The sequence below is a fragment of the Rana temporaria genome, chromosome 2, assembly GCF_905171775.1.
Source record: "Rana temporaria chromosome 2, aRanTem1.1, whole genome shotgun sequence".
NCBI lineage: Eukaryota > Metazoa > Chordata > Amphibia > Anura > Ranidae > Rana > Rana temporaria.
The window spans coordinates 456,846,817-456,874,450 of NC_053490.1; the positions used below are offsets into that span (position 1 = coordinate 456,846,817).

General features: G+C 43.4%; 1 protein-coding gene across 2 annotated transcripts in view; it reads right to left on the reverse strand.

The window, feature by feature from the left end:
• Window positions 1–27,634, reverse strand: part of GIT1 (GIT ArfGAP 1) — a 203,758-nt gene that overhangs the window by 110,467 nt on the left and 65,657 nt on the right. For both annotated transcript variants that reach the window (XM_040338559.1, XM_040338558.1), the window contains exon 2: window positions 7,710–7,843. In XM_040338559.1, coding sequence (XP_040194493.1) covers window positions 7,710–7,843 — 134 coding nt within the window. The remainder of the gene's footprint in view (window positions 1–7,709; window positions 7,844–27,634) is intronic.

Below are 27,634 nucleotides of genomic sequence, written 5' to 3' on the forward strand. Positions count from 1 at the left end.
ATATATATATATATATATATATATATATAATTTTCTGTAAAAACATCAGGATTGTACTTTTAACAAGTCCCAAACAGCCTCACCTGCTTCCTCTTTAATCCACCCCTGAAATGTGCTCTTTCCCCCCCCCCCCCCTCCTCTCACACCAGTGCTTCTCTGCTAATATTCCCTCTCCATGCCGGCTTGCCAGAGCCCAGTGCACAGCGTGACACGCCTCCCCGTGGAGGCGTGTCACGCTGGGCTCTGGCAGCAGACTGGCCACCGCTCCGGAGCTAGGCCGAAGCCGGGGACTTTCCTAGGCCTAGGCTCCGGAGCGCTCCGCGGATCGCGGGGTGTGCCGATCCGAACGGGGTGGCCCATTCGGATCACGGATCGGTGACGATCCGTTGCACCCCTAGTGTGTACCAGGTTTTACTAAGAAGAGACAATATAATGAGATGGTGTTCAAACACTTATGGTCTGTACACACGACCCAAAAATCTGACGACAGATCATCCGTTTGTTTTTGTTTTTTGCATGCCAGTTAGTTGGATATCGAAAATGGAGCAGATACTAAAGTTAAGAAAATTCTCATATCTATATATATAAAACTCAACGTGTGTGTGTATGTATGCATGTATGTATGTATGTATGTATGTATGTATGTATGTATGTATGTATGTTCCAGCATCACGTCCAAACGGCTAAAGATATTAACATGAAACTTGGCACACATGTTACTTATATGTCAGCAACAAACATAGGATAGGTGGTTTAACCCTTACCCACCCCCATTTGCCATGGTCGGGGTTTTCCTTTAAAGTCCCATTCAACTCTATGGGAAATACATGTTACTTCATAACTTCCAAACGGCTGTAGATATTTCGATAACACTTGGTCACATGTTACTTATATGTCCACTTAAACTATAAGATAGTTAATTTATCCCTTAACTACCCCCATTTGTGAGGGTCGGGGTTTTTGTTTAAAGTCCCATGCAAATCAATGGGAAATGTATGTTCCCACATAACTTCTGTACGCCTGGAGATATTTCAATAATACCTGCTACACATATTACTTATATGCCAAATAAAAATATATGACAGTTAAATTAACCCTTACCTACACCCTTATATAAAAGATGGGTATATTTATATTACTATGATTTTCCTCCCCAAAAGGTTAAGATAGGAAGACCGGGCAACGCCGGGTATTCAGCTAGTAACAGAATAAAAAAATCAGAAGTGATGTCATGTGTTGTAGTGTATTTCTATTGTATTTTTGGAAGACAACTCTTCTAAAATCGGATAATATCGTATGAACTGTTATGATCGGCTCTCGAAAGCTGTGTACCAACGATCCGATTATCGTACGATCGCTTTGAAAGTGGTATTTTTGGTCCGATTTTCAGATTGTGTGTAAAGGCCATTAGTTGGCCATATGCAACTTAAAGGGTCACTAAAGGAAAAAAAAAATTTTGTTGAAATTACTGTTTACAGGGTATAGAGACATAAAAGTTAACCGATTCCTTTTAAAAATGATTAAAAATAGATACAAATCAATCATATAATGTGCCTCTAGTTTCACTTTTGTTTTTAAACTGGTTTCATGTTTCTGTGAAGTAAAGAGGCACACAGAACAAAAACAAACAAATCCAGGGCAGTGTTTTGTTTTTAAAATGAATCTGATTGGTTCTGAGGAGTTTTAGACACACAGTAATGACAGCTTGGACCACAGTGAAAAGCTACCATGAGATTTTTCATAAGGAGCCAGACAAGCAGGAAGTGTGGAGATCAGAGCAGAATTACAGCTACTTCAAAGCAAAAATGAGCAATGAGGACATGAAACCAGGACTGCAGTAAGGTAAAGGAAGCTATTTAGCTAAAACATTTTTTTCCCTTTAGTGACCCTTTAAAACAGAAGTAAACTTGTTAATTTAAGGGCACTTTCACACTGGGGTGGCGGGGCGTCAGCGGTAAAGTGCTGCTAGCAGACAAAAAAGGGTCAAAAGCACCGCAGTGCTGGCCATTGATTTCAATGGCAGGGGCGTTTTAAGAGTGGTGTAGTCATTGCTCCCTCAACGCCCCAAAAATGCTGCTTGCAGGACTTTTTTTCCCATCCTGCAAGCGCACCGCTACAGTGTGAAAGCACCCAGGCTTTCACACTGGGGTGTAAGGAGAGTCGCTTTATAGGTGCTATTTTTAGCCCTTTAGTGCCTGAAAAACGCCTCCAGTGTGAAAGTAGCCTAACAGTTTAAAAAACGGTTACACTCTTGGCACATGCTGGAAATGTAATTGTCACATTGTTTGTGCTCTCAACTAAACTGTCAAACCATCCAATGGCTGATGTCAAAACTGATCACATGTGCAGCATCATGGAAGTTGAAGATTAAACAGAGGCCAAGATGGCAGCTTCCTTGGCTGAAATTGATAAGAGGGTTTACGTCCACTTTAAATTCCTGCTGAATCAAGACAAAATTTGAGCCATGCAAGTCCCTGTCAGTCCCACCCAGCTCAATAAAGATGAAAACTGGAGGGGCAAAACAGTGACTGTATCCAATCATATGTAGTCACTGTTTGGGTATTTAGGCAGCCCCTGCCAGCTATTGTAATTATTGAATTCAATAGCTGGCAGGGTAGAATCCTTCATCCACACTGTTTAGCGTGGATAGAGGATCTATTCGATCTCCCTCGTTCAACTGCTATCAATGCTTTAAGCTGGGTATACATGTTTTGAAATTCATCCGGTTCAGCAGGAACTGGACAAATTCCAATTTGTATGTAGCCTTGTCTGTTCAATAGAAGCCGACCATTGGGCTGGATTCACACCTATGCATTTTTAGTGCTTTTTGTATTTTGCAGATTTGCACTACAGTCCATTTACCATGGTTTCCCATGGAAAAACCAGCAACAGACTAGCCTCTACAGCTGTCAGGATACAATAGCACAGCGAGGGGAGATTCCAGCACCCACCTCGCTTGCGTGGATGCAGGAATCTGGATGTTTTTTCCTTTCAACCCTCTGAGTGAACCAAAAAAAAAAAAAAAAAAGAACTTAGTGTATGCCCAGCTTTACACTGGCAAAACAGTATAACAACAAAACTGTCCCGGAGCTCCCGCTCTGTTCAGCACCCAGCCAGGAACATTTGAAGAACGTGTGAAACTATAAACTTCTAGACTGGCCACTGAACCCGTCTTCTGTCTCTTCTTTAAATAGAAAGCAACAAAGAGTCAAGGACGTCAATAAAAATGGTTTAAACAAAAGCCATTCTCTCTTTAAATATAATTTTTAGCCAGCTATCCTGCTAAGATAAATCTGCTCTTCTTCTGATCTGCTTTTTACTAGGCGTTTAAACATGAGTTTTTATGTAAAAAAAAAAAAAAATAAGATTGAAAAACTTGTACACACACACACACACACACACAGAGATTATAACCTTTTTTGTTTAAGGCTTCATTTCCACTGGCGTTTTTACAGCCACTTTTCTGAGCGTTTTTTTACAGCTTAAAAACGCCTGTCCATGTTATTCTATGGCATCATGCCCACATAGGCATTTTTGAGCTGCAAATGGCATAGGCGTTTGAGCTGTAAAAAAAACGCGGGACCAGGGCGTTCTGTGGCTCCAGCAATAGAGCTGTAAAAACGCCAGTCATTAAAAAACGCTCAAAAACGCGTAAAAACGCTCAAAAAAGCTACCGCTGCGTTTTTGAGCTCCAGCTCACAATTTTTTTTTTTTTTTTTACAAAATAAACATGGACAGGCGTTTTTAAGCTGTAATAAAGGCTAAAAAAAAAAAAGTGGCTGTAAAAACGCCAGTGGAAATGAAGCCTTAAACTAAAGATTGTTTGACAATGCACTGTCAGTAATACAGGGCAACATAGCAATCTATTAGATAAAGGTTGACTGAAAAAAATCACATAGTATAAAAACTACAACTGACCTAATCTGATTGAGGTCTTTGTGACAAACGGCAGCCAATACAACCACAGAGATTGCAGGGACTTGTGATCATTGAGAATAATTGCAAAATGCCATTCCTTTTCAGCAACCATTACAGGTCAGTGCAAACCTGTGTAAAAACTTGAGCTAGCCGTCGTTTGTTACACAGACTTTAATCAGTTCCAGGTCAATTGCAACAATACTTACAGATTGTAACAGAAGATAAAGAAGTAACAAGAAAAGCTTCAGCTGCTTTGGAACCATAAGTTCAAGCATGATAAGGCAGACATATACAGGTGCAAAACATTAGAATATCAAAAAGTTTATTCAGTAATTCAATTCAAAAAGTTAATCTCGTATTATATAGATATAATATAGATTACACACAGAGTGATATATTTCAAGCATTTATTTATTTTGATGGTTATGGCTTACAGATAGTAAAAACAAAAATTCAGTAGCTCATAAAATTTTAATATTGTGAAAAGTTCAATTTTGTAGACTCATGGTGTTACGTTGAAATTGAAATCCTCCACAAGGAGAGTAAGTCATAAACAGGTCATTGCTAAAGAAGCTTCACAGAGTGCTGTATCCAAGCATATTAATGGAAAGTTGAGTGGAAGGGAAGTGTGGTAGAAAAAGGTGCACAAGTAACAGGGATAACCGCAGCCTTGAGAGGATTGTGAAGTAAAGGCCATTCAAGAATTTGGGGAAGATTCACAAGGAGTGGACTACGGCTGGTGTCAAAGCTTCAAGAGCCACCACACAAACATGTATTCAGGACATGGGCTACAATTGTCGCATTCCTTGTGTCAAGCCACTCCTGACCCAAAGACGCCAGGAGTGTCTTTGTTGCTCAGTGTTCCAAAGTCCTCTTTTCAGATGAAAGTAAATTTAGCATTTTATTTGGAAATCAAGGTCCCAGAGTCTGGAGGAAGAATGGAGAGCCATGTCATCTGCTGGTGTTGGTCTACTGTGTTTTAGCAAGTCTAAAGTGTGTGCAGCCCTCTACCAGGAAATTCTAGAGCACTTCATGCTTCCCTCTGCTGACCAGCTTTATGGAGATGCCGATTTCATCTTCCAGGAGGATTTGGCACCTGCCCACACTGGCAAATGTGCCGATACCAGGTTTAAAGATTTTGGTATCTCTGTGCTTGATTGGCCAGCAAACTCGCCTGACCTAAATCCCACGGAGAATCTGTGGGGTATTGTCAAGAGGAGAGAGACAACAATGCAGACAAGCTGAAGGCTGCTATCAAAGCAACCTGAACTTCCATAACACCTCAGCAGTGCCACAGTCTGATCACCTTCATGCCACGCCACATTGATACAGTAATTCATGCAAAGGAGCCCCGACCAATTGAGTGTATACTTTACATGGACATACTTTTCAGTAAGCCAACATTTCTGTATTAAAAATCCTTTATTGGTCTTATTAAATATAAAGATTTTCAGGAGATACAGAATTTTGCAGTTTCACTAGCTGTAAGCCATAATCATCAAAACTAAAAGAAAGAAATGCTTGAAATATATCACTCTAATGAATCTATACAAGTCACTTTTTGAACTGAATTAAATTACCGTATTTATCGGCGTATACCGCGCACTTTTTTCCCCTTAAAATCAGGGGGAAATCGTGGGTGCGTGATTGAACCCTGCCGCCGACATATACCGAGCGCAGTACACTCGGATACACTAATAAAAATATATATTTTTTTGTTTAAAAACAGGTGCGCCTAATCAGTTGCTCGTTTGATTTCTAACCTAGGCCAAAATAATGTCATAGAAAACATTTACATGGGGCGCTGTTACAGAAAGTGTTGTGAATTAGCAGTGAGTCCAGGACAAATTGACAGTTTATTGAATAAAAGGTATGCACATATGAAAATCAGTATACAAGGCAATACCAGATGGCCAGGGTACACAGGACCACGTGACCTGAGGAAGGCATTAATCCCCGAAACACGTAGTCTTTTGTTAAAGCCACCAGCATCCTCTTATCCTGGTTCCTTTGGCTTTGTCTCCTGTTTCAGGATCCCAAGCTCCCCGGAGCCTTCACAGAGCATTTCTCCTGTGGAGTACTCCTGCCACCACCAGACGTTTCTCCTGGGCCCAGAGCGGGTAATTTCTAGCCCACGGGAGCATCACATTAAGATCTCCCGGCCATTGCCAGGTTCTTCCATCCTCCTGGTTGTCATCCAGCCCTCTGTTAACCCCACAGAAGATCCTGGGGTTAGAGCCATCCACCCGGCCCCGTATTCAGGTGTCACACCCACAGAGTTTGGCTTATTAATCCATATGCAAATCCATCTGCGTCCTTGGTATTTCTTTGTATATGACTTTTATTTTATTCAAGAAAGGTCAATTTGTCCTTGATTCTGCCAATTTACTCCACGTTCTGGAACAGCGCCTCCTATGAATGTTTTCTATGAGTTGGGGAGCAGCGGCCAAGGTGTGGCCCCCTTCCCCCCTTACATATGCGCTTTGAAAATTTATGTGCCCGGTTTCCAGTTTGTTTTTAGCTTCCAAAATGATGTCATACATCCAGGAGTCTCTGGGACATAAATTTGTCTTTGAGCTGAAGGATGGGAGGAAGGGTTTTTTCAGCTATGCACACTCTCCTGCCTGCATGCCTGAACTAAAGGCAGATGGATTCCAGAAGTAAATGCTACATGAATTATCTGCACTAGAAATGGTAGGGTGGTATTATGCAAAGTGAGACATGCTGGATGCAGTGGAGGGGAAAGTTTACACGCTGCGACACATGCAAGTCAATAGGGAAGCACCACAGATGCCCCACAGGTGGTGGGGAGGCGTTACAGTAGTCTTTGGAATGTCACCAGAAAGCAGATGGGGCTTCAGAGGCAAGACGCACATCTAAATCTACCTTTAAGTTCTGCTTTAATTTAAGAACCAATAAAACCTTGTTCACAGTATGTGCAGAGTCAAGTTTCCTGCAAGGGCACAGAGAAAACAATTACTTCCTATGTGCCTGTTCACCCCACAACATTGCGATCATGTGCAGATTTTTTCAGCGCAGAGATTTGCAACGCGTCTGCAGTTTTCAGTGCAGAAAAAAACCTCATGTCACAGCGGTACAATGGTGTGACTAGGGCACATAGAAAAAATAATTTTCTTTGTGTCCTTGCAGAGACCTATGTAATAAATACACACATCTCTGCACATGCTGTGAATAACTAAAATCTGCATGTTTTTTCCATCAGTTTTTATGCACATATGCCGTGAATGAGGCCTGACAATAGTTGATTATTTATGGATTTTTTCTGCTGAATAGAAGGGAAAAGGTGCAGAGATGACACAGGGAAATGGAACTAAATCTATATGTTCCAATGTTCCTGGATTGCAACTAAGCACTACCCAAACCCACAGCTTCCTCCAATGATATTGGAAAACATAAACAAAGTTCTAACAGCTTTACGCAACATTTCCCTGAACCAACTGGTTTAAAGCCGGTTCACACTGGGGCGGCACGACTTTGGGGGCGAATCGGCAAGGCGATCTCAAGACAACTTCAGAGGCGACTTGCAAAATGACTTCTGTATTGAGGTCAATGCAAGTCGCCCCCAAAGTCGAACAAGAACTTTTTTCTAAGTCGGAGCGACTTGAGTCGCTCCTATTAGAACGGTTCCATTGAACAGAACGGGACGCGACTTGTCAGGTGTCTGAGTCGCCTGACGAGTCGCCCCTGTGTGAACCGGCTCTTAGGGAAAGATGGTTCCGTCCAAAGAGAAAACAGTATTTTTTATTTTATTTTTATTTGGCAAACCATACCTGTAACAAGGATGACGGCCATGCACTGTGCCGGAGGTGTTTTACAATTGAGATGTGTCGACCTAAACTTCTGTGTACACTACAGCATTCATCGCATATCAGCACACCGCGGTTAATGGAAGCCCAGCCAGGATCTGTGTAGTGGAAAAAAGAAATCATTAACAGAAATATACTACAATAACAAGGGTACTAGATTCACTTTGATGAGCTTTGCTGTGAGCTTCCAATTCCTTTATTTTTTTCCTTTTTACATTACAGCGAAGGACAAAAAAGTGAACTCATTTATACTGTCTTATGTGGCCCTACAAACTGGTGTAAGCAATTAAAAAAAAACACACTAGTACTCACACCATATTCTTAAACAAACCCAAAGCATTTGTTTCAACAAAAATGTTCACATAAGATAATTTCTGCATTAAACTGTAATAGCCTCCCATGAGTAGACATCCAAATTGCTGCTGAGAGCCACCACAATGGATGCAATGTCATCAGCCGTAGCGGACTCAAACTGTTACCTATTGTTCATTTTTTTTTCTTCTTTATTTTATCAAAAGATCCCGGATACAAAAATATATAAAATTGCATGGGTCAGATACAATACACTCTCTTACAGTCCTTGTATCCCATTTACTTCTGATTTCACCATCTAAAAAGGTTTACCACTTCACCTTGTTTTACTGGTCCTTGAATCCCACATAACAGAACTATCCACGGGTCCTCCAATATTTATTTTCTAGTAATTTGTTTTATTAGTTGCAGGATCCCTCTCCAATACTTTAAAATTTTTGGGCAGTCCCACCATAGATGAGCCATCGTTCCCAATGCCTTACATCCCCGCCAGCACGCTGTGGATTTTCCCAGTTGATACCTACCGATTATGTCAGGCGTTGCGTACCACCTTGTAAGGCATTTATAATTCATTTACACAGTTCTGGTGTCTACTGCTGAGCTGTGGGTTAAAATTTTGGATTTTACTAATAGTGACTTTATCTATAGGTGACCCCAGTTCCCTCTCCCATTTAATTATGTACAGCATTTAAATCTGCTTCTGACAGCTTGGTGCCAGATACCACAGCATTCCTTCAGAGGAAAATGCTTTGACTGGTCAGGGCTGTTTTAGCGGCAAAAGGGGGACCTACTAAATATTAGGTGAGTGATCATAAAGATATGGTTGATCTGTGTGTATAAGCCAACTACATGGCAGCAAGTCAATGCATTTTAGGCATCTAGACAGGGTGAAGACGGCTTGCTGAAGTTCAAACCGAGCATCGGAATGGGGAAGAAAGGGGATTTAAGCGACTCCAAATGTGACATGGTTGCTGGTGCCAGAGGGGCTGGGCTGAGCATTTCAAAAACTGTAGATCTACTGGGATTTTCATGTACAGCCATCTCTAGGATTTACAGAGAATGGTCTGAAAAAGAGAAAATATCCAGTGAGCGAAAGTTCTGTAGATGAAAATGCCTTGTTGATATCAGAGGACAATGGGCAGACTGGTTTGAGATGAAAGAAAGGCAACAGTAACGCAAATAACTCTTCGTTACACTAACTCAAGGTATGCAGAATACCATCTCGGAACGTACAACACACCGAACCTTGAAGAAGATGGGCTACAGTAGCAGAAGACCACACTGGGTGCTACTCCTGTCAGCGCAGAACAGAAAGCGGAGGCTATAATTTGCACAGGCTCACCAAAATTGGACAATAGAAGATTTAAAAAACGTTGCCTGGTCTTATGGGTCTCGATTTCAGCTGCAACAGTCATATGGAAGGGTCAGAATTTGGTGTAAACATGAAAGCATGGATCCATCCTGCCTTGTATCAACGGTTCAGGCTGGTGGTGTAATGGTATGAGGGATATTTTCTTGGCACACTTGAGCCCCTTAGTACCAATGGAGCATCGTTTAAGCACCACGGCCTACCTGAGCATTTATTGTTGCTGACCATATCTATCCCTTTATGACTATAGTGTACCTATCTTCTGATGGCTACTTCCAGCAGGATAATGCACCATGTCAAAGCTCAAATCATCTCACCACTGGTTTCTAGAACATGACAATGAGGTCACTGAACTCCAATGGCTTCCAGTCACCAGATCTCAATCCAATAGAGCACCTTTGGGATGTGGTGGAACAGATGATTTGCATCATGGATGTGCAGCCGACAAATCTGCAGCAACTGCGTGATGTCATGTCACTATGGACAAAAATCTGAGGAATGTTTCCAACACCTTATTATATCTATTTTAAAAATAATTAAGGCAGTTCTGAAGGCAAAAGGGGGTCCAACCCGGTACTAGCAAGGTGTACCCACTAAATTGGCCGGTGAGTGTGTGCATATCTCTCTCTCCCTCTCTATATAGATATTATACACATACATACACTATACTTACAAACTGAAAATAATAAACCTCTATATTTTAAATCTGTCCCCCCCGCTGGTTCTAAGACCAAGGAAAAGGCGGGCATTAGCAGCTGGCTCACCATTGGCCATAGGTCTCTCTCAAAAATTAGGAATCCATTCAAGTAGCAGGCTTGGATACACATTTTAGGCTTCTTTGAAATAAATAATTTGACTCAAGGATGAAACCATTGAATGCCCAGGGGGAAAAAAATAAAATAAATCTGAATTTCATACAACCTTTTCAATGAAAATCTAACCATGTATGACCAGTTTAACTCAAGAGTGACAGCGTCTAGCCTGTATATATACTGCAAGCCTTAGGTTAGGCATACCTAGAAATCAGTCAGGCACTTTATATATTCTGTCACATTACATATGTTCAAACACACACAAAGTTATGCAGCACCTGAGTCACAATAAAAGGAACAGCTCACCACCTAGTTCTAGTCATTTCCAAGAAAAGAATTGCCTCACTGCAAAGCCATCGTCATACATTACATAAAATGAGAGACAAAGATGGACGCCTCTTCCACAAATAAAAATAGACGACAAAACAGCAGCCTAATGAGAAACAACTGCAGTGGTGCGATTCATAGTGACTGACGCAAGAGAAGCTTAGCTTCCATTAGAGGCTATATTTCGCTTACTGAACCGCTGGGCACGCATCAGATTTTGACAGGAGGAATAATAATAAAAAAATAAAAAATAAAACACATCCAATGACAGAACCAAAATGCCACAGCAAGCCTGATGTCATTACAGTAATAAAATGCACCGTTTCTGGAATAACTAGAAACAGCCAGGGCGCCACATTTTTATTTCAGAGCCGCCAACATTTCCCCTCATAAAATGAAATTACACATACGCTCCAGAGCAGACAAATTAAAAAGGCCAGCAATGTTTTTTGCAAATCTATTTTGAAAATAAATTAATTGTGAAGCAGATGAGCAGCTGCCTTTGGGGTGTAGAAATTGTGCTTTGGACAATACACAATGGAGATTATCTTCATGAGAATATTATCTGCCAGTTCCACTAAAACTAGCGAAACACAGCATGAGGTAAAAACATGCCACCATTATTATTATACAGGAGTTATATAGCGCCAACAGATTACACAGCGCTTCAGACCTATTGAGTAAAAAAAATGATAAAAACAATAGTGTGGTCAATACATATTAACCTGTAGCTTCCAGAGTATGCATAGCCAAAACTTTGTTTCATTTTGAATAGAGCAGGGAAAGGTAAAAAAAGTTTATTTCTAGTGGTCTGGGTTTCCTTTTCAAGATTCTTCTTCACTTCCTGCCTTTAAAAAGGTAACAGGATGTGAGCAAAAATCTCTAGCTGTCCTGGGTAGGCGTCCCCACCGAATGATTTAGTTTTTTTTGCACTTGCCTGCATACTAAACTGGAGTGGTTTAATATGTGGACAGCAGTCAGTTATTGGCTGCAGTGACATGCAACAGGGGACCGTGTGATGCATTTTCCCCACATATCAGAGCTTTTTTTTGTACATTTCACTAAGTGACACTTTTTTTATGTCACCGCACAGCAACACGGTGCGTTACGCTTGCTGTGCACAGACAGGGCCACCCAGAGAGATGCGGTATTATGCAAAAATGTTGCATATCAATATACATCTCTGAAAGGCAAAGAAGCCCAGTGTTCTGGTGTGAACGGGACACAGAAAACTACTGTTTTCCGTTTGTTTATGCAGTTAGTTAGACCCCTTTCACACTGGGGCGTTTTTCAGGCGCTTTAGCATTAAAAAAAAAAAAGCGCCCGAAAGAAGCTACGTCTGCAATCACAATGTGAAAGCCCGAGTGCTTTTACACTAAAGCGCCTGAAAAACGTCCCAGTGTGGAAGGGGTCTTAGTGTTAAAAAAAAAAAAAAAAAAAAGTGCATGTAAAGTGCCTGAAAGTAGCCTCATCTGCATTCCCAATGTGAAAGCCTGAGTGCTTTCACACTGAGGCGCTGTGCTGGCAGGGCATCAAAAAAAGTCCTGCAGCTTTTTTGCAGCGCTTTGAATACACCGCTCCTAAAGTGCCCCTTCCCATTGAGACATTTTGTTTTACCGCCAAAGCGCCTAAAAAAACTCCCCAGTGTGAAAGGGGTCTTAGCGGAGCTTTACCAGTGTTTTACGGGCGCTGGCAGTGTGAAAGGGCTCTGAAAGCACTCAGGCTTTCACATTGGGATTGCAGATGAGGCTTCTTTCAGGCGCTTTACAGGCACTTATTTTTTTAATGCCAAAGCGCCTGAAAATCGTCCCAGTCTGAAAGGGGTCTTGCCTGGAAAACCGCAGTTTACTACACATAATGTGAATGGGCCCTTATCTGTTGTTCTAATGGCAACTTTAACATTTTGGGTGGACACCAGGACAAATACAGGAGGAATTGATCATTCATCCCGTACAAGGACATCAATGAAAACTTGAAAGGAGTTATCCCCTCCGTCGTCGTCTTCCCCCCCCCCCCCCATCCCCGTCTGATTAAAAAAAAACGAGACTTGCCCTCACTTTGTGTCTGTGCCATCAGGGTAGATATTGGGGTAAAACATGGGTCATGGTGACAAGAAGGCACAAAAAACAAATACGACCTAATAAAGAACCCTTTCCCAACTAAAACAAAATTAAAATACCAAAAAAAAAACACATACATTCTTCTGAAAAAAAAATCTTCCTCTTGCTCCCAAGTAATATTTGTATTTTTTTTGCATGTGCATTGCAGTGTACACCCCCTGCTCATTCTTACAGATGCTGGGTGCCGAGACGTTGCATGGGTGCACATGCAGGAGTTAGAAGATGCTGGACCCGGAAGAAGACCGGCAGGAAATGTCAGCATTGGTCAAGAGGGGGAATACCGACATCATATTTTTTGGAGGCGGGTGCCACAATGTGCAAGCTATGCGTACTTAAAGCGGGGGTTCCGCTGCAAACTTTTTTTTTTTTTTCAGCATTCACTGGGGTATACCAATGCAAAGGTATACTCATTACTTTGGTCGCTGCACATATCTGCTATCCGTTTTCTCTGCAAAGAAGGAGTTATAAAATCCGTCCGAGGGAATTATCATTTTTGCTTGTGGGCATTGTGAAGACCACAAGCAATCACTTCCTGGAAGCAGTGAATGCTGATCTCCCAGCATTCACCGCTCATTTTCGCGCCTGCGCATGGTTTACAGTGTTCTGGTACCCAATGGCAATATTTACAGGCATGCTAGTTTCTAAAATGGCACAATTAGAGACGCCGTTGTCACGTGACCGACGTCACGCGTCACTTCGTGTTTAATATCTCACGAGATTCACATTGCATTTTTGGTAGCACTGTGCTCCAATAAAAACATAGCAGACAGGTCCCACAATGCATTGCGGCGCCGGGGAAAGGATAAGATACGCCTACTCCCGCGGGAGGGGAATGCCGGAAGTCATAGTTCACATGGCTATACTACGGTATTTATTAATTTTTTTTTTTTAAATGTTATGGCAATTCAGTATGTGCATTGTGCAAGGATTGATTTAAAAGACTGTTAGTTTTTCAGTTAAAGCGGAAGTTCACCCAAACTAACAGGCGGACCTGATCGAAAAGCTTGTGTGAAAGGGGCCTAATGTGGGGAAATCTCTGGATTGAGGATGAATATTAAAAAAAAAAAAAAAATCTACAGCAGAAGTGGGCTATTCATTTTATCTTTTTTCTGGCTGGAGTTCCGCTTTAACTGAAGACCTCATAGAGAGACCGCACTGAAAGGTGTGGTTTATCAATCCTCTTTACATGTAATGTGTCAGGTGTTCTATTAAAAAGCTTCTCCTTCCAGGAATATAATTTAACCGTGAGATCTGTTTACTAAACCATACCCATGACAAAGCATGCATTTATTAAAAGGTAACACTTGCTCCAGGTCAAGAAAATGCATGAAGCATGTTGTTCACAGATTGCATGCTTGCTGTACAGAATGACACATTCACATATAATTGAGTCATTTTTCCGTAACCCCAGGTTGACCTGCCCTTCCCTTCTACTTAATCAAGTCCCAGCAAGAGCCAGAAATCCTTTTAAAAAGTAAGAGAGATAGTGACGGCTTTATAAAAGAGCGCGCACTCAGCTGTCACCGACGCACTCCCACTACAACAAGGGCCAAGTAAGCATTTTCCTAGCACAGAAAACTACAAGAAAACTCCAGTAGGACTGAAAAACAAGATATTGATGTAAACAAATAAACTGCCAAGAGTTTAGAGCTGGTTTAATTTGCTTATATTTTGTCCTTCCTAGTTCCCACTTTCCATCCTCATCAACATGCTAATTAAATTATCAAATAAAACATGTTTTTATTATGCATCTTATCTGAGAATAAATTACATCACCACCAGGTCTCTGCACTTTTCTATGCAACATTGGCCTACCGGGGCTGGAGGAAGGGCTCTGTAAGCTTCTTCAAAGCAGGAAACGGTGGTAACAATCCTCATCTTGTGGAGCCTCCATGAATGAAAAGAATTGAAATCTATTGAATGAAATGGCCAGCAACAGTGGCTGCTGGTGGTCATTTATTTTGGGGGGGGGCAGGGTCCTAGGTCTAGGTTCTAGGTCCTACGGCCTATGCATCAGCACCTTCTGGAAGAGTCACATAGGGATGCAGGCATGCATGCACTATTTTTTAACAGAGCGTTTACAAACGTCAGTTCTGCTTTAACCACTTGCTTACTGGGCACATAAACCCCCTTCGTGCCCAGGCGAAATTTCAGCTTCCGGCACTGCGTCGTTTTAACTGACATTTGTGCGGTCGTGTGACGTGGCTCCGAAACAAAATTGTTGTCCTTTTTTCCCCACAAATAGAGCTTTATTTTGGTGGTATTTGATCACCTCTGCGGTTTTTATTTTTTGCGCTATAAACAAAAAAAGAGCGACAATTTAAAAAAAATATATATTTTTTTACTTGTCGCTATAATAAATATCCCAATTTTTTTTAAAAAAAATAAAAATTTTTTCCCAGTTAAGGCCGATACGTATTTTTCGACGTATTTTTGTAAAAAAAAAATCGCAATAAGCAACTGGTTTGCGCAAAAGTTATAGCGCCTACAAAATGGGGAACAGAATTATGATTTTTTTTTTTACTAGTAATGGCGGCGATCTGCGATTTTTATTGAGACTGCAAAATTGCGGCGGACGTATCAGACACTTTTGACACAAATTTGGGACCATTCACATTTATACAGCGATCAGTGCTATAAAAATGCACTAATTACTGTATAAATGTGACTGGCAGGGAAGGGGTGAACACTAGGGGGTGAGGAAGGGGTTAAATGTGTATCCTGGGTGTGTTCTGTGTGGGGGGAGGGGGGTGACTGGGGGAGGTGACCGATGCTGTGTCTCTATGTACAAGGGACACAGATCGGTCTCCTCTCCTCTGACAGCACGTGGTGCTCTGTGTTTACACACAGAGCTCCACGTCCCTGCTGTCACCTGCCGTGTCACCGACGATCACGTGTACCCGGCGGACATCGCGGCCGCCAGGTACACGCATCGGCTCTTCGGCGATGCGCCGGGACAGTGTTTACCCGCCACGCGCCCCCCAGTGGCGCGCGATGGTAATGCACATAAAAGGACGTCTAAAGACTTCCACTCGGCACTTGAGAGCCGCGCTGTGGACGTCTTTTGTCTATAGCGCGGATCACAAGTGGTTAATAGCATTTTTTTTAGGGCTGTTACTGATCAAAATTTTGCAGGATACAAAAAACACACAAAGGCAGCGCTCGATGGGAAAAGCATTAAAACTTTTATAGTCTTCAAGTAGGCAACAAAATAAATATTGCACTGGAGATAAAATCGATGTAGCTACATAAACTGTAAAAATGGTGCGAAGAATACCAAACGGTAACAAAAGCAGTCATAAAAACATGTAGCTAAGTATGATACTGGTATAAAAATGTGTACAACGATGCCACTGCTGAATCCAGATGAGGAGAAGTTAACATCAGTCCGTCGGCATGTAGATGTCCCGTGAAGGGAACTATCACAACTCCCAGTGGATGGTTGTAGAATCCCAGGTTGATAGAGGGAAGTGTAACAGCCCTTGCGTGTGGCAGATAGTGAGGTCCCGTCGGCATGCAGATATGAAGGCACAGCAAAGGAGCCCTTCAGATGGACACGGCAAGCCCCGCCGGTGTCCGTGACATCACCAGGTTTCCCAAGGAACTCCCTGAAGCCAGCGGAATGGTGAGTACAAATCAAAATAATTTTGATCGATCAAAAAAATTAAAGATTAATCGATTAATTAAAAGTTAATTTCCACAGCCCTAATTTTTTTCCTAACTGTGCCATATAAAGCAAAGACAGCATCTATTTTGAACCATTTTTACTACTTACCAGTAATTATTCTATCTGAAGATCAAAGTTAGCAGTATGAACTATAAAACGACAGGTTCTTTTTTTTGTTTTTATTACCAAAAATTCTGAACTACAACTCCCAGCATGGACGGGGTGCACCTGGAAATCTGCCTGCAAATCCTAAGTACCTGCAAGTCAGATTTTAGTCTGCACAGTATATTGGTCATGTCATATTCACAGCATTACCCCAAGGCATGTTAGCAATTTTGGTTTACCTCCAGATGTTTGTTTTGCTAGCACACCTTTTATTTTGAGCTTCACACATTTTAATAAAAAAAGAGATTTTTAATACAGCTTACCTGTAAAATCTTTTTCTTGGAGTACATCACGGGACACAGAGCGGCATTCATTACTATATGGGTTATATGGAGTACCTTCAGGTGTAGACACTGGCAATCTCAAACAGGAAATGCCCCTCCCTATATAACCCCCTCCCATAGGAGGAGTACCTCAGTTTTGTAGCAAGCAGTATGCCTCCCAAAATGGTCCTCAAAAAAGAGGGGTGGGAGCTCTGTGTCCCGTGATGTACTCCAAGAAAAAGATTTTACAGGTAAGCTGTATTAAAAATCTCTTTTTCTTTATCGTACATCACGGGACACAGAGCGGCATTCATTACTATATGGGATGTCCCAAAGCAATGCTTACAATGAGGGGAGGGAGAACATCTCCAAGACAAAAGGATTTAATTTAGAGATATACTCAAATCATAATAAATCCAACTTAGTTGAGAAAAATAAAAATTTTAAATTTAACTCGAACAAGAGGAGCCCCCGGAATCCGAGGGTCTCAAACTGCAGCCTGCAGCACTGCCTGCCCGAAGGCAGTATCAGTATTCCTTCTTACGTCCAACTTGTAGAATTTTGTAAACGTGTGGACAGAAGACCAGGTTGCCGCCTTGCAAACTTGAGCCATAGAGATCTGGTGGTGTGCTGCCCAGGAGGCGCCCATGGCTCTAGTAGAATGAGCCTTTAATGATACTGGAGGAGGCAACCCTTTCAAGCCGTAGGCCTGAGTGATTAATTGCTTAATCCACCTAGAAATGGTGGACTTTGCAGCTGCCTGCCCCTTCTTGGGCCCATCCGGTAGAATGAACAGCACATCTGTCTTCCGGATCTTCTTTGTAGCTTTAAGATAGGCCTTCATGGCCCTGACAATATCCAAGGTATGCAGCAACCCTTCCTTTCTGGAAGTAGGTTTAGGGAAGAAGGATGGTAATACCAAATCCTGGTTCAAATGAAAACTGGATATGACCTTCGGAAGGAAGGAAGGATGAGGGCGGAGAACGACCCTGTCCTTATGAAAAACAAGATATGGTTCCTTACAGGATAAGGCTGCCAGCTCCGAAACTCTTCTTGCGGAAACTATGGCAACCAAAAATACTAACTTCCTTGTCAGTAGAACCAAAGGAATATCAGCCAACGGCTCAAACGGTTGTTTCTGTAAACTTGACAGAACAAGATTTAAATCCCACGGACAAAGCGGGGATTTAACTGGAGGTCTAATACGTAAGACCCCTTGAAGGAAGGTCTTAACCAGCGAGTGGGTGGCCAGCGGCCGCTGAAACCACACTGACAGAGCAGAATCTGTCCTTTGATTGTGCTTAATGCCAATCCTTTATCCACTCCTAGCTGGAGAAAACTTAATACTCTATCGATGGTAAATTTGCGAGAAAGCCATCGCTTGGACTCACACCAGCCTACATAGGCCTTCCAGACCCTGTAATAAATCACCCTAAAGACCGGTTTCCTGGCTCTGATTAGGGTAGAGATTACTTTCTGAGACAGACCTCTACCCCTGAGAATCAGGGATTCAGCTTCCAGGCCGTCAAATTTAGATGCCGTAAGGCAGGGTGGAGGATCGGACCTTGCGATAGCAGGTCTGGCCGTAGAGGAAGAGTCCAAGGGTCTCCCACTACCATCCTTAAGATTAGTGAGTACCATGCCCTTCTGGGCCATGCTGGAGCTACCAGGATGACTGGTATGTGCTCCACCCGGATCCTGCGCAGCAGGCGGGGTAGTAACTGGAGCGGGGGAAACGCATAAAGAAGTTTGAACTGATGCCAAGGGCAAACCAACGCATCGGTTCCGCAGGCCATCGGATCCCTTGAGCGGGACATGAACCTGTCTAGTTTCTTGTTGAGTCTCGATGCCATGATATCCACGTCCGGCACTCCCCATCTTTGGCAGAGTGCTTGAAAGACTAGTGGATGCAGAGACCATTCCCCCGGCCATAGAGTCTGGCGGCTTAAGAAGTCCGCCTGAAAGTTGTCCACTCCTGGAATGAATATTGCCGATATGCAGGGCACATGAGCCTCTGCCCATAGAAGAATCAAGCTCACCTCTCTCTGAGCGGCTTGACTCCTGGTTCCCCCTTGGTGATTTATGTGTGCCACGGCCGTGGCATTGTCTGATTGAATTCTCACCGGGAACCCCTGCAATTTTGACGTCCAAGCCCTGAGGGCTAGTCGAGCAGCTCTGAGCTCCAAGATGTTGATGGGCAACTGCTTCTCTGGCTTTGCCCAAGTACCTTGGCGAGTGCAACCATCCAAAATTGCTCCCCAGCCCGTCAGGCTGGCGTCTGTGGTCACTATCTTCCAAGCCACTGGGCTGAAAGACCTCCCCTTCAGTAGATTCTGAGGGTCTAACCACCAACACAGACTTTGTCGGACTCTTGATGAGAGCGGCAACGGGATATCCAAGGCCTGTGGCCTTCTGCTCCATGCTGACAGGATGGCTGCCTGTAGGATGCGAGTGTGGCTCTGGGCGTATGGTACCGCCTCGAATGTGGCCACCATCTTGCCTAGTAACCTCATACATAGGCGAATAGTCGGTTCTTTCTTGCTTAGAACCAGTAGGATTAATTCCTTGATGGCTTTTACCTTCCTCAGAGGTAGGAACACTCCTTGTTGTTCTGTGTCTAATCTCATGCCGAGATATTCCAACTGCTTTGTGGGCTGGAAAGCTGACTTTTCTCGATTTAGGACCCAGCCGAACCTCTCGAGGTATTGGACCGTGAGGGCCACTGCTCGCTCCAAGCCGGGAGACGAGTGATCTATGACTAGGAGGTCGTCCAGGTATGCTAGGATCGTGACCCCTTGGATCCTTAGTTTGGCTAGGATTGGAGCTAGGACCTTCGTGAACACCCGGGGGGCCGTAGCCAACCCGAAGGGAAGCGCCACGAATTGGAAGTGACGCGAAGCCACCATGAAGCGTAGATATCTTTGATGTGGCTGATAAATTGGAACATGAAGGTAGGCATCCTTTATGTCTATGGACGCCATGAAGTCGTCCTTCTGGAGTGTGGCAGCTGCTGACCGCACGGATTCCATCCGAAATGAGCGGATCTTTAGATATGCATTTACCATCTTTAGGTCCAAAATTGGCCTGACATCTCCATTGGATTTTGGGATGATGAATAGGTTGGAGTAGAAACCCAGCCCCTGTTCCAGGACTGGTACCTCTACTATTACTTCCTGGGAAAGTAGATGATCTAATGCCGATCTTAATGCGGCTCCCTTTTCCGGATCGTTTGGAATCCTCGACTTCTGGAAATGAGGAGGAGGAAACCTTAGGAAATCTAATTTGTAGCCTGTGGCCACGGAAGACCGTACCCACTCGTCGGGAATGCTGGCTTCCCAAATCTCTGAAAAGAGTCGCAGCCTTCCCCCCACCTTCGTGGGTGGGGGCGCCCCTTCATAAGGTTGGCTTGGGGGCTGGTTTTGCTGGTTTGCGAAACCACTGCCTTTTGCCTCTAACAGCCTGTCCTTGTGATCTGCTGTTGAAGCCGAAGTTTGCTTTTGCAGGAGGCCGTCGATACTGCTTGGCATTAGAGGGCCCCTGCCCAGGGGAATACTGTCGTTTAAACGCAGGTCCCTGAACCTTCTTCTTAGTTGGCAAGAGAGTACTCTTGCCGTTTGAAATGGTCTGAATGTATTTATCTAGGTCTTCTCCGAAGAGTCGTCCTCCATGGAAGGGGAACCCTACCAGGAGCTTCTTGCATGGGGGCTCAGCCTCCCAGCTTTTTAACCATAAGAGTCTTCTCATATGGATAAGGGATAACGATAAACGTGACGCTTGCTGGATAGAATCCTTGATTGCGTCTACCGTAAAACATATGGCCTTAGGGACATCCGAAAATTTTTCTGCCTGCTGGGCCGGAATAAGTTTAAGCATCTGCTTAAATTGATCCGATAATGCTTGAGCGACCCCAATCGCAGCCACAGCTGGCTGTACTACTGCCCCTGCAGTAGTGAAGGAGTTCTTAAGTAGTGCTTCCAAGCGCTTATCAACTGGATCCTTGAACACCTGTATGTTTTCTACAGGGCATGTTAACGATCTGTTAACACATGAGATGGCTGCGTCCATTGCAGGAGTAGCCCATCTTTTGGAAAAATTTTCTTCCATAGGATATAGGACAGAGAACCTTTTAGGTGGTAAGAAGATCTTATCTGGCTTGTTCCAATCTTGGAACAAAATTCCCTCTAATAGAGGATGGATCGGAAACACAGCATTGCTTTGAGGCGCCCTCAGTGAGCCCAAAGCTGAAACCGTCGATACCTGGAGATCTGGTACTGGCAAGTTGAATGTCCTATGGACCAAGTCCGACAATCCTTGAATCCACCAGCTCTCCCTCAGGGAGACTGCCCCAGACTCCTCTGTATCCGGGTCTTCGATCCCTGAACCTACTTGGTCCGTGTCCAAGAGGTCGTCCAATTCCCCTGAGGAAAGGACCTCCTCTTCTGAGGGTCCGCGCTCGGGCGACGGAGATCTATTCCGCTTACTGCCCCGCATAGCTGCGGATATCATTTTTCCCATGCTTTTCTGCATCTCTTTTAAAGAGGTGAGTAATACCTCCTCCGTGACCATCTTAGGGTTGGACTGACCCGCGTCAGCTCCAGCCCCAGATCCCGATGGCCCCAAGGCTCCCTGTAGGGAAAACAGCGGCATACCATGGTACAATACCGAGGTACACCTGCTACCTATTGGTATTTGGAACTATAAAAGTTAATTGTCCAAACACCTGTTTGGGGGATAAAAAAATGCTTCCTCTCCCCTAGATGACTTTTTTTTTTTTTTTTTTTTTTTCCGTTTTTGTTTCAAATCCAGGAAAGAAAAAACATTCTGTCCCCCTGAGTAGTATTGCAAAGAAAAACTATGAGATGGAAAAGAAACAGCCTATTTCTAGGCTTGACAAAACAGTCCTCTGAAGACTGCAATATCCTTTCTGGCCACTGTGTGTCCTCGGCGCCCCGTGCTGCCGCTCTGGTCTTTCTCCTCAGTTCCAAAGTATTGATGGAACAAACAAGGAAGGGCCGCCCCTTCCTTTAAGCCACTGACCCGCCCTTCCCCCCCAGCAACCTCAAACAGGAAATGCCCCTCCCGACAGGGGGAGGGGGGGGGGATTTTGGGAGGAAGGGACCTCTCTGTTCCAGCAAACTGCAGCCTGGAACCATGAGGAGGTCAGCGTTTTGCCTGCTTGCAGGCTCTGAGGAGGAAGACTGAATGGAGCATCGCCTGGAGGCCTGCAGGTAAGCAAAGCTCTCTGACACACACACATATATTTTTATATAACACAGGCCCCACTCAATGCTTTTCCAACACTACAAGGGAGGTCACATCTTATGGGGAATAATACATAGAGAGCCATCCTATCTTTATGATATGTGACTAGTTTGCCAGATGCAGTGCATAACTTTAGGCATGTCCCCTGTGACCCCCCAGAAAAAAACCTGCTAAGAACCAAGTTCCGCAAGTTTTCCCCTCACTTACCTGCTCCATGCCGCAGGACTTTGCCAAGCAAGAGGCCCAATCTTCCCCCATCTCCGTGGGGATGTCTAGACCTTCAGGCCCTGGGTTCCTATGAAGGATCCACTGTCCTGGGCCCATATAGCACCCTGGCAACAGAAAACTTTAGGTACCCAAAGGTTTCTAAGTTCTGGGCCCAGGGTCCAGCTCTCTAAAAAGAAAAGCATTATGGGCTATACCCCAAGGGTTTGGGGTCCGGTTACTGACCACTTTAGCGCTGAGGCTTTTTTGGACAGAACCGGTAGCTCACCTAATCCCAAGGATGCGGAGGCAAGCTAAACCATGACTAACACCTAAGACACTGGCGTAAAAACTGAGGTACTCCTCCTATGGGAGGGGGTTATATAGGGAGGGGCATTTCCTGTTTGAGATTGCCAGTGTCTACACCTGAAGGTACTCCATATAACCCATATAGTAATGAATGCCGCTCTGTGTCCCGTGATGTACGATAAAGAAACTTGTATGGCATGCTGCCACAAGCCGTGAAATCAATGTAAAAACCCCTTCCGCCAGGAAGCCGACTCTAATTGCATACTAAAGAAAGCAATGTGTGCTGTGCTTTCAATAATCAATTACGCTTAATGGTTGAATGAACTATTTTAGTTCTTTCTCCGAGAACCTATTAAAAAATATCTGAATCGCTCTTGATTGCAGCTTTTTACATGCCGCATGATTGGTTTGTCCAAGTAAGACCTTTGGGAGGAAAAATCAAAAACTGCATTACATTCTAATCTTCTAATCCAATCTACTGATAATGTGGTCCTGTGGGAATTTTTCTAGACTAAAAACATTATTATTTGGAATTCTAACACTTGGCTGCAAAAAGGAGGTGGTGGCTGAGCAGGTGGAATAAAACACTGAACCTCTTTTTTCCGTGCACCGTTTCCAACTGCCTAATCACCTGGTAAAGATATTTGGAGAAAAGCGAGCCAATATGTTCTTATTTTGTCATACACTGGGAAGACCTGAAAGAAGCTGCTGTTATTACCATCATTTTGGACACACTTTGTGTAGCTGGGCTTGGGTAGAGGTAGACCGATATATCGGCCGATATTTGGCCATTTTTGAAAAATCTGCATCGGCCGATAATCATCAAAATTAGGCCGATATTTTACACTGACCATCGTTCCTCCTCCCTTCTCCACACTCAGCGGCTCTGGCAGCATCAAGCGCTGTGCTGAGTGTGAAACTCACAAGTAATAGAGAGGAGAGAGAGAGGAGCGGTCAGCTCGATGTCGGGGGTGGGCGGGACCCAGTAGCTATATTACACCAGTCAATGGGATGTTATCTGGGCGAGCCACTACGTGTATGGCCCGCCCCCTTTCCAAAGCAGCCCAATCATTGGCTGGTGTAATTTAGCTGCTGGGTCTCGCCCACCCCCCAACATCGAGCCGACAGCTGCTCTCTCTCCCCTCCCTGTTAGTTTCACACAGTTACACTCGGCTTAGTGTGAAACCTGCCAGTGCCATGGCAAATCTGTGCCAATCAGTTTCATCTATCAATGCCACCAGCCAGTGCCTGTCAGTGCCACCAGCCACCGCCAGTCAGTGCCACCGCCAATCAGCGCCACCCACAAGTGCCAACCAGTGCCACCCGCCACTGCCAGCCAGTGCCAATGCCAATCAGTGCCACCTGCCAGTGCCAACCAGTTCCAATTACCAGTGCCATCTGTCCCAAACTAGTGGCACCTGCCAGTGCCAAACCGGTGCCACCTGCCAGTGCCAACCGGTGCCACCTGCCATCTGTCATTTCCAAACCAGTGCCACCTGCCAGTGCCATCTGTACTGAGGACACCAAGTGTGTGCTAGAGTGACAGGAGTAAGCAGGAAGGAGTGGAGTGGGTGAGTTTTTTTTTTTTTTTTAATCGGGCCTAAAATATCGGCCACAAATATAGGCTGCCCCAATTTCTAAATATCGGCATCTGCAAGAAAAAAAAACATATCGGTCTACCGCTAGGTATAATACCATCTTGTGATAATCTTCTGTACCAATTCTTGCACTGTACTGGACATGAAGCCATTCCAGAGACAATATTGAGCAGCCAAATGCCAACACAGGGACTGAGGGACCAGTTTTCTGTCTTATCAGCCATAATTGTCCACAGGTGTATTTTTTGGTCCCTTTTAGTCGGTTATAAAATACTATTATTTATTCTGTTTCTATGAAAAAAAAATTATAATAAATACCGGTAATAATACTCCATGTACATTTTGCCAGAAATCTCATCAACTGTTTACTCTGCCTCTTGTCAGTTATACTGTTCCCAGCTATGCCTGAGGACTACAAAACACCACCCTTCTAGGTAATAGAGAAAAGGAAAGATGCTCAACAGTCTTGTTCTAGAATGAGAAGGATACCTTTCCATAGATATAGCACAGTGAGCGAGCGCTGTACTCTGGAACGAGAAGCGCGTTACTGGCAGGGTCACCAGGTAAAAATAAAGAAAGAAAAAAAAGCCCAAAAAAGTACAAATTTGCAATCACCACATCTAAAAACTGGTAAAGTGCCATATAATTTTTTTAGGGTTTAGAAACAGAAATTGCTGCAGCAAGTTAACCACTTAACCCCCTGACCATATTGCAAGCACTTTTTGCGATTCGGCACTGCGTCGCTTTAACTGACGTCGCTCTTGAAAATTTTTTATATTTTAACTTTTTGCTATAATAAATATCCCCCAAATATATAAAAAAAAAAATTTTCCACAGTTTAGGCCGATACGTATTCTTCTAAATATTTTCCACAAAAAAAACACAAAAAAAACACAATAAGCGTTTATTGATTGGTTTGCGCAAAAGTTATAGCGTTTACAAAATAGGGGGTATTTTTATGGCATTTTTATTAATATTTTTTTTTTTTTACTAGTAATGGTGGCGATTAGCGATTTTTTTTCGGTACTGCGACATTATGGCTTCGGACACATTTTTGGGACCATTGGCATTTTTATAGCGATCAGCGCTATAAAAATGCATTGGATTACTATAAAAATGCCACTGGCAGTGAAGGGGTCGGGGAAGGGGTGCTGTCCGTTTTCATCAGATCGCTCCATAGGACACAGCGGTGCCCGACAAGCCCCTCCCCACTCAGTTAGAGAGGAGCTTGTCATCCGTCGGCTCAGAGGAGATCTGCGGACTGATCTCCCGCTGAGCCGACGGGAGCAGGCGGACTCCGTAGCGACGAAGTCCGCCAAGTGTGAATGAGGCCTTAGGCCTCGTGCACACTGGACAGTAAAATAACATTATAAAAATGGCAATAGCTTTGCAGTGAGTCTTTCAACGTTTTTAAACTTTTTTTGCAATATCGTTTATTAGCTTTTTAAGACTAATTTTTTTCCCCCATGGGATCAACGTTAAAAATGCTGCTGAGCCATGTTTTATTGATGTTTATCAACGTTTAACGTATTTAAGCTTTTTTTTTTGGTCAGAAAAACAGCTCCTGAACTGGTTTCATGTGCTCATTGTTCGTTTTTGCTCTGATGTTGCTGTAATTCTGCTCTGTTCTGGACACTTCCTGGTTGTCTGTTTCCTGAGGACCACAGTACTGGGAGCTTCTAGTTTCGTTTTCCAAACCATCACTTCTCTATGGCTCTATACAGCACAGAGGCAGGATAACATGCAAAAACGAAACTGAAACTACAGGTACATTATATGATTGATTTTTATCTATTTTTAATCGTTTTTAAAAGGAATCAGTTAACTATTATGTCTCTATACCCTGTAAACAGTCATTTGAGCAAAAAAAGAAAAATTTCCTTTACAACTCCTTTAAGATAACAGCACATAAATGTCCAAAAACTTCCATGTGTGGACACAGGATAACAGAGGGGAGTTTATTGGCTGTTAAAAAAAACGTCCAAACTCCCAAAAATGCCCGTTTATGAGCTGCAGTGTGCATGGAGCTTTAGCCTCGTGCCCAGAGATTTGCAGGTTTTGTGCCCTATTTTACCTTTTATGTGGTTGGAGGATGCCTGTGTGTCCATATCCCCTCTATCCATGCATATGCATGATTGCATTTATGTAACATGGTAATTCAACACTCCTGACAAACTTCAGCCATCACAAAGAGTCAAAGAAAAGTCACATAATAACCACATACAAAAGGTACAGTTACCGTAATCTGTATGGCTGGATTTTCCATTCATCCCCAATGGTAGCAGATAAGAATAGGAAGTAGGAAGGCTTTTCCTTCCTCTACACATGGCATTTATTTGAAAATAATCACATTCCTCAGCCTACTGTGAATAGTCAAAGTGACTCTAAACCCAAGAAAAATGTAATATATTGCAGTTTACTAGTCCTAAGTGAGATCTTAACATATTTCTTTTGTCAGGCTTATTTTATTTTTATCACAAGTAACATACTTCCTGCCCTAAGGCGACAGCACTCACTCTGTGCATTGTATCTATGGAGGAGCAGCATTGTCAGCCTAGGGCAGAACTACAGAACACATCCTCATTTTCTTCTCCATAACATAAGGAGAGGTGTTTTGTAGTCCACAGATTCTTGGAAACAATGCTACCTGATAAACTTGCAGCAGAGGCAGAAAGCACTGAGGCTACATTTACACTTCAGCGTTTTGAATCGCAGGCAGATTCGCCACGATTCTGCCCTTGATCTGAAAGCACCAATGTGTGAATGACAAATCGCGGGACTCGCATTTGAGAAGCCAATCATTTGAATGACACCTAAAATCGTGGTGCGGATCTGCCACGATTGTCGTGTGATAAATCGTGCTGCAATTGCAGCAACACGCATTGCAGGAAGCATATTGCCCAAAAGAAGTTCAGGAGCTACTTTTAGGCGACATGCTTTCCGAGATTCAGGTGTGTGTAATATATATATATATATATATATATATATATATATATATATATATATATATATATATATATACATATATACATATATACATACACACACACACACACACACACACACACACACTTCCTATTATTTCTATTAGAGACATATAGGGCTAGATTCACATAGATCAGCGGATCTTTAGATCCGCGTGATCTATGTGATTTAAGATCCGCTGCCGCAAGTTTGAGAGGCAAGTGGCTAATTCACTAAACACTTACCTCAAAACTTGCGCCGATTTAAATGAGCATGCGCCGTCCCCGAAATTTCCCGGCGTGCATTGCTCCCACTGACGCCGCTAGGACGTCAGTGGTTTCGGCGTGAGCGTAACTTGCGACGCGCAGGTTTCTGAATCGGCGTACGCAAACGACGTAAAAAAAAACAAAATCGACGCGGGAACGACGGCTATACTTAACATTGGCTGCGTCTCATAGAAGCAGGGGTAAGTATACGCCGGGAAAACCGCTACGGAAACGCCGTAACAACACTGCGT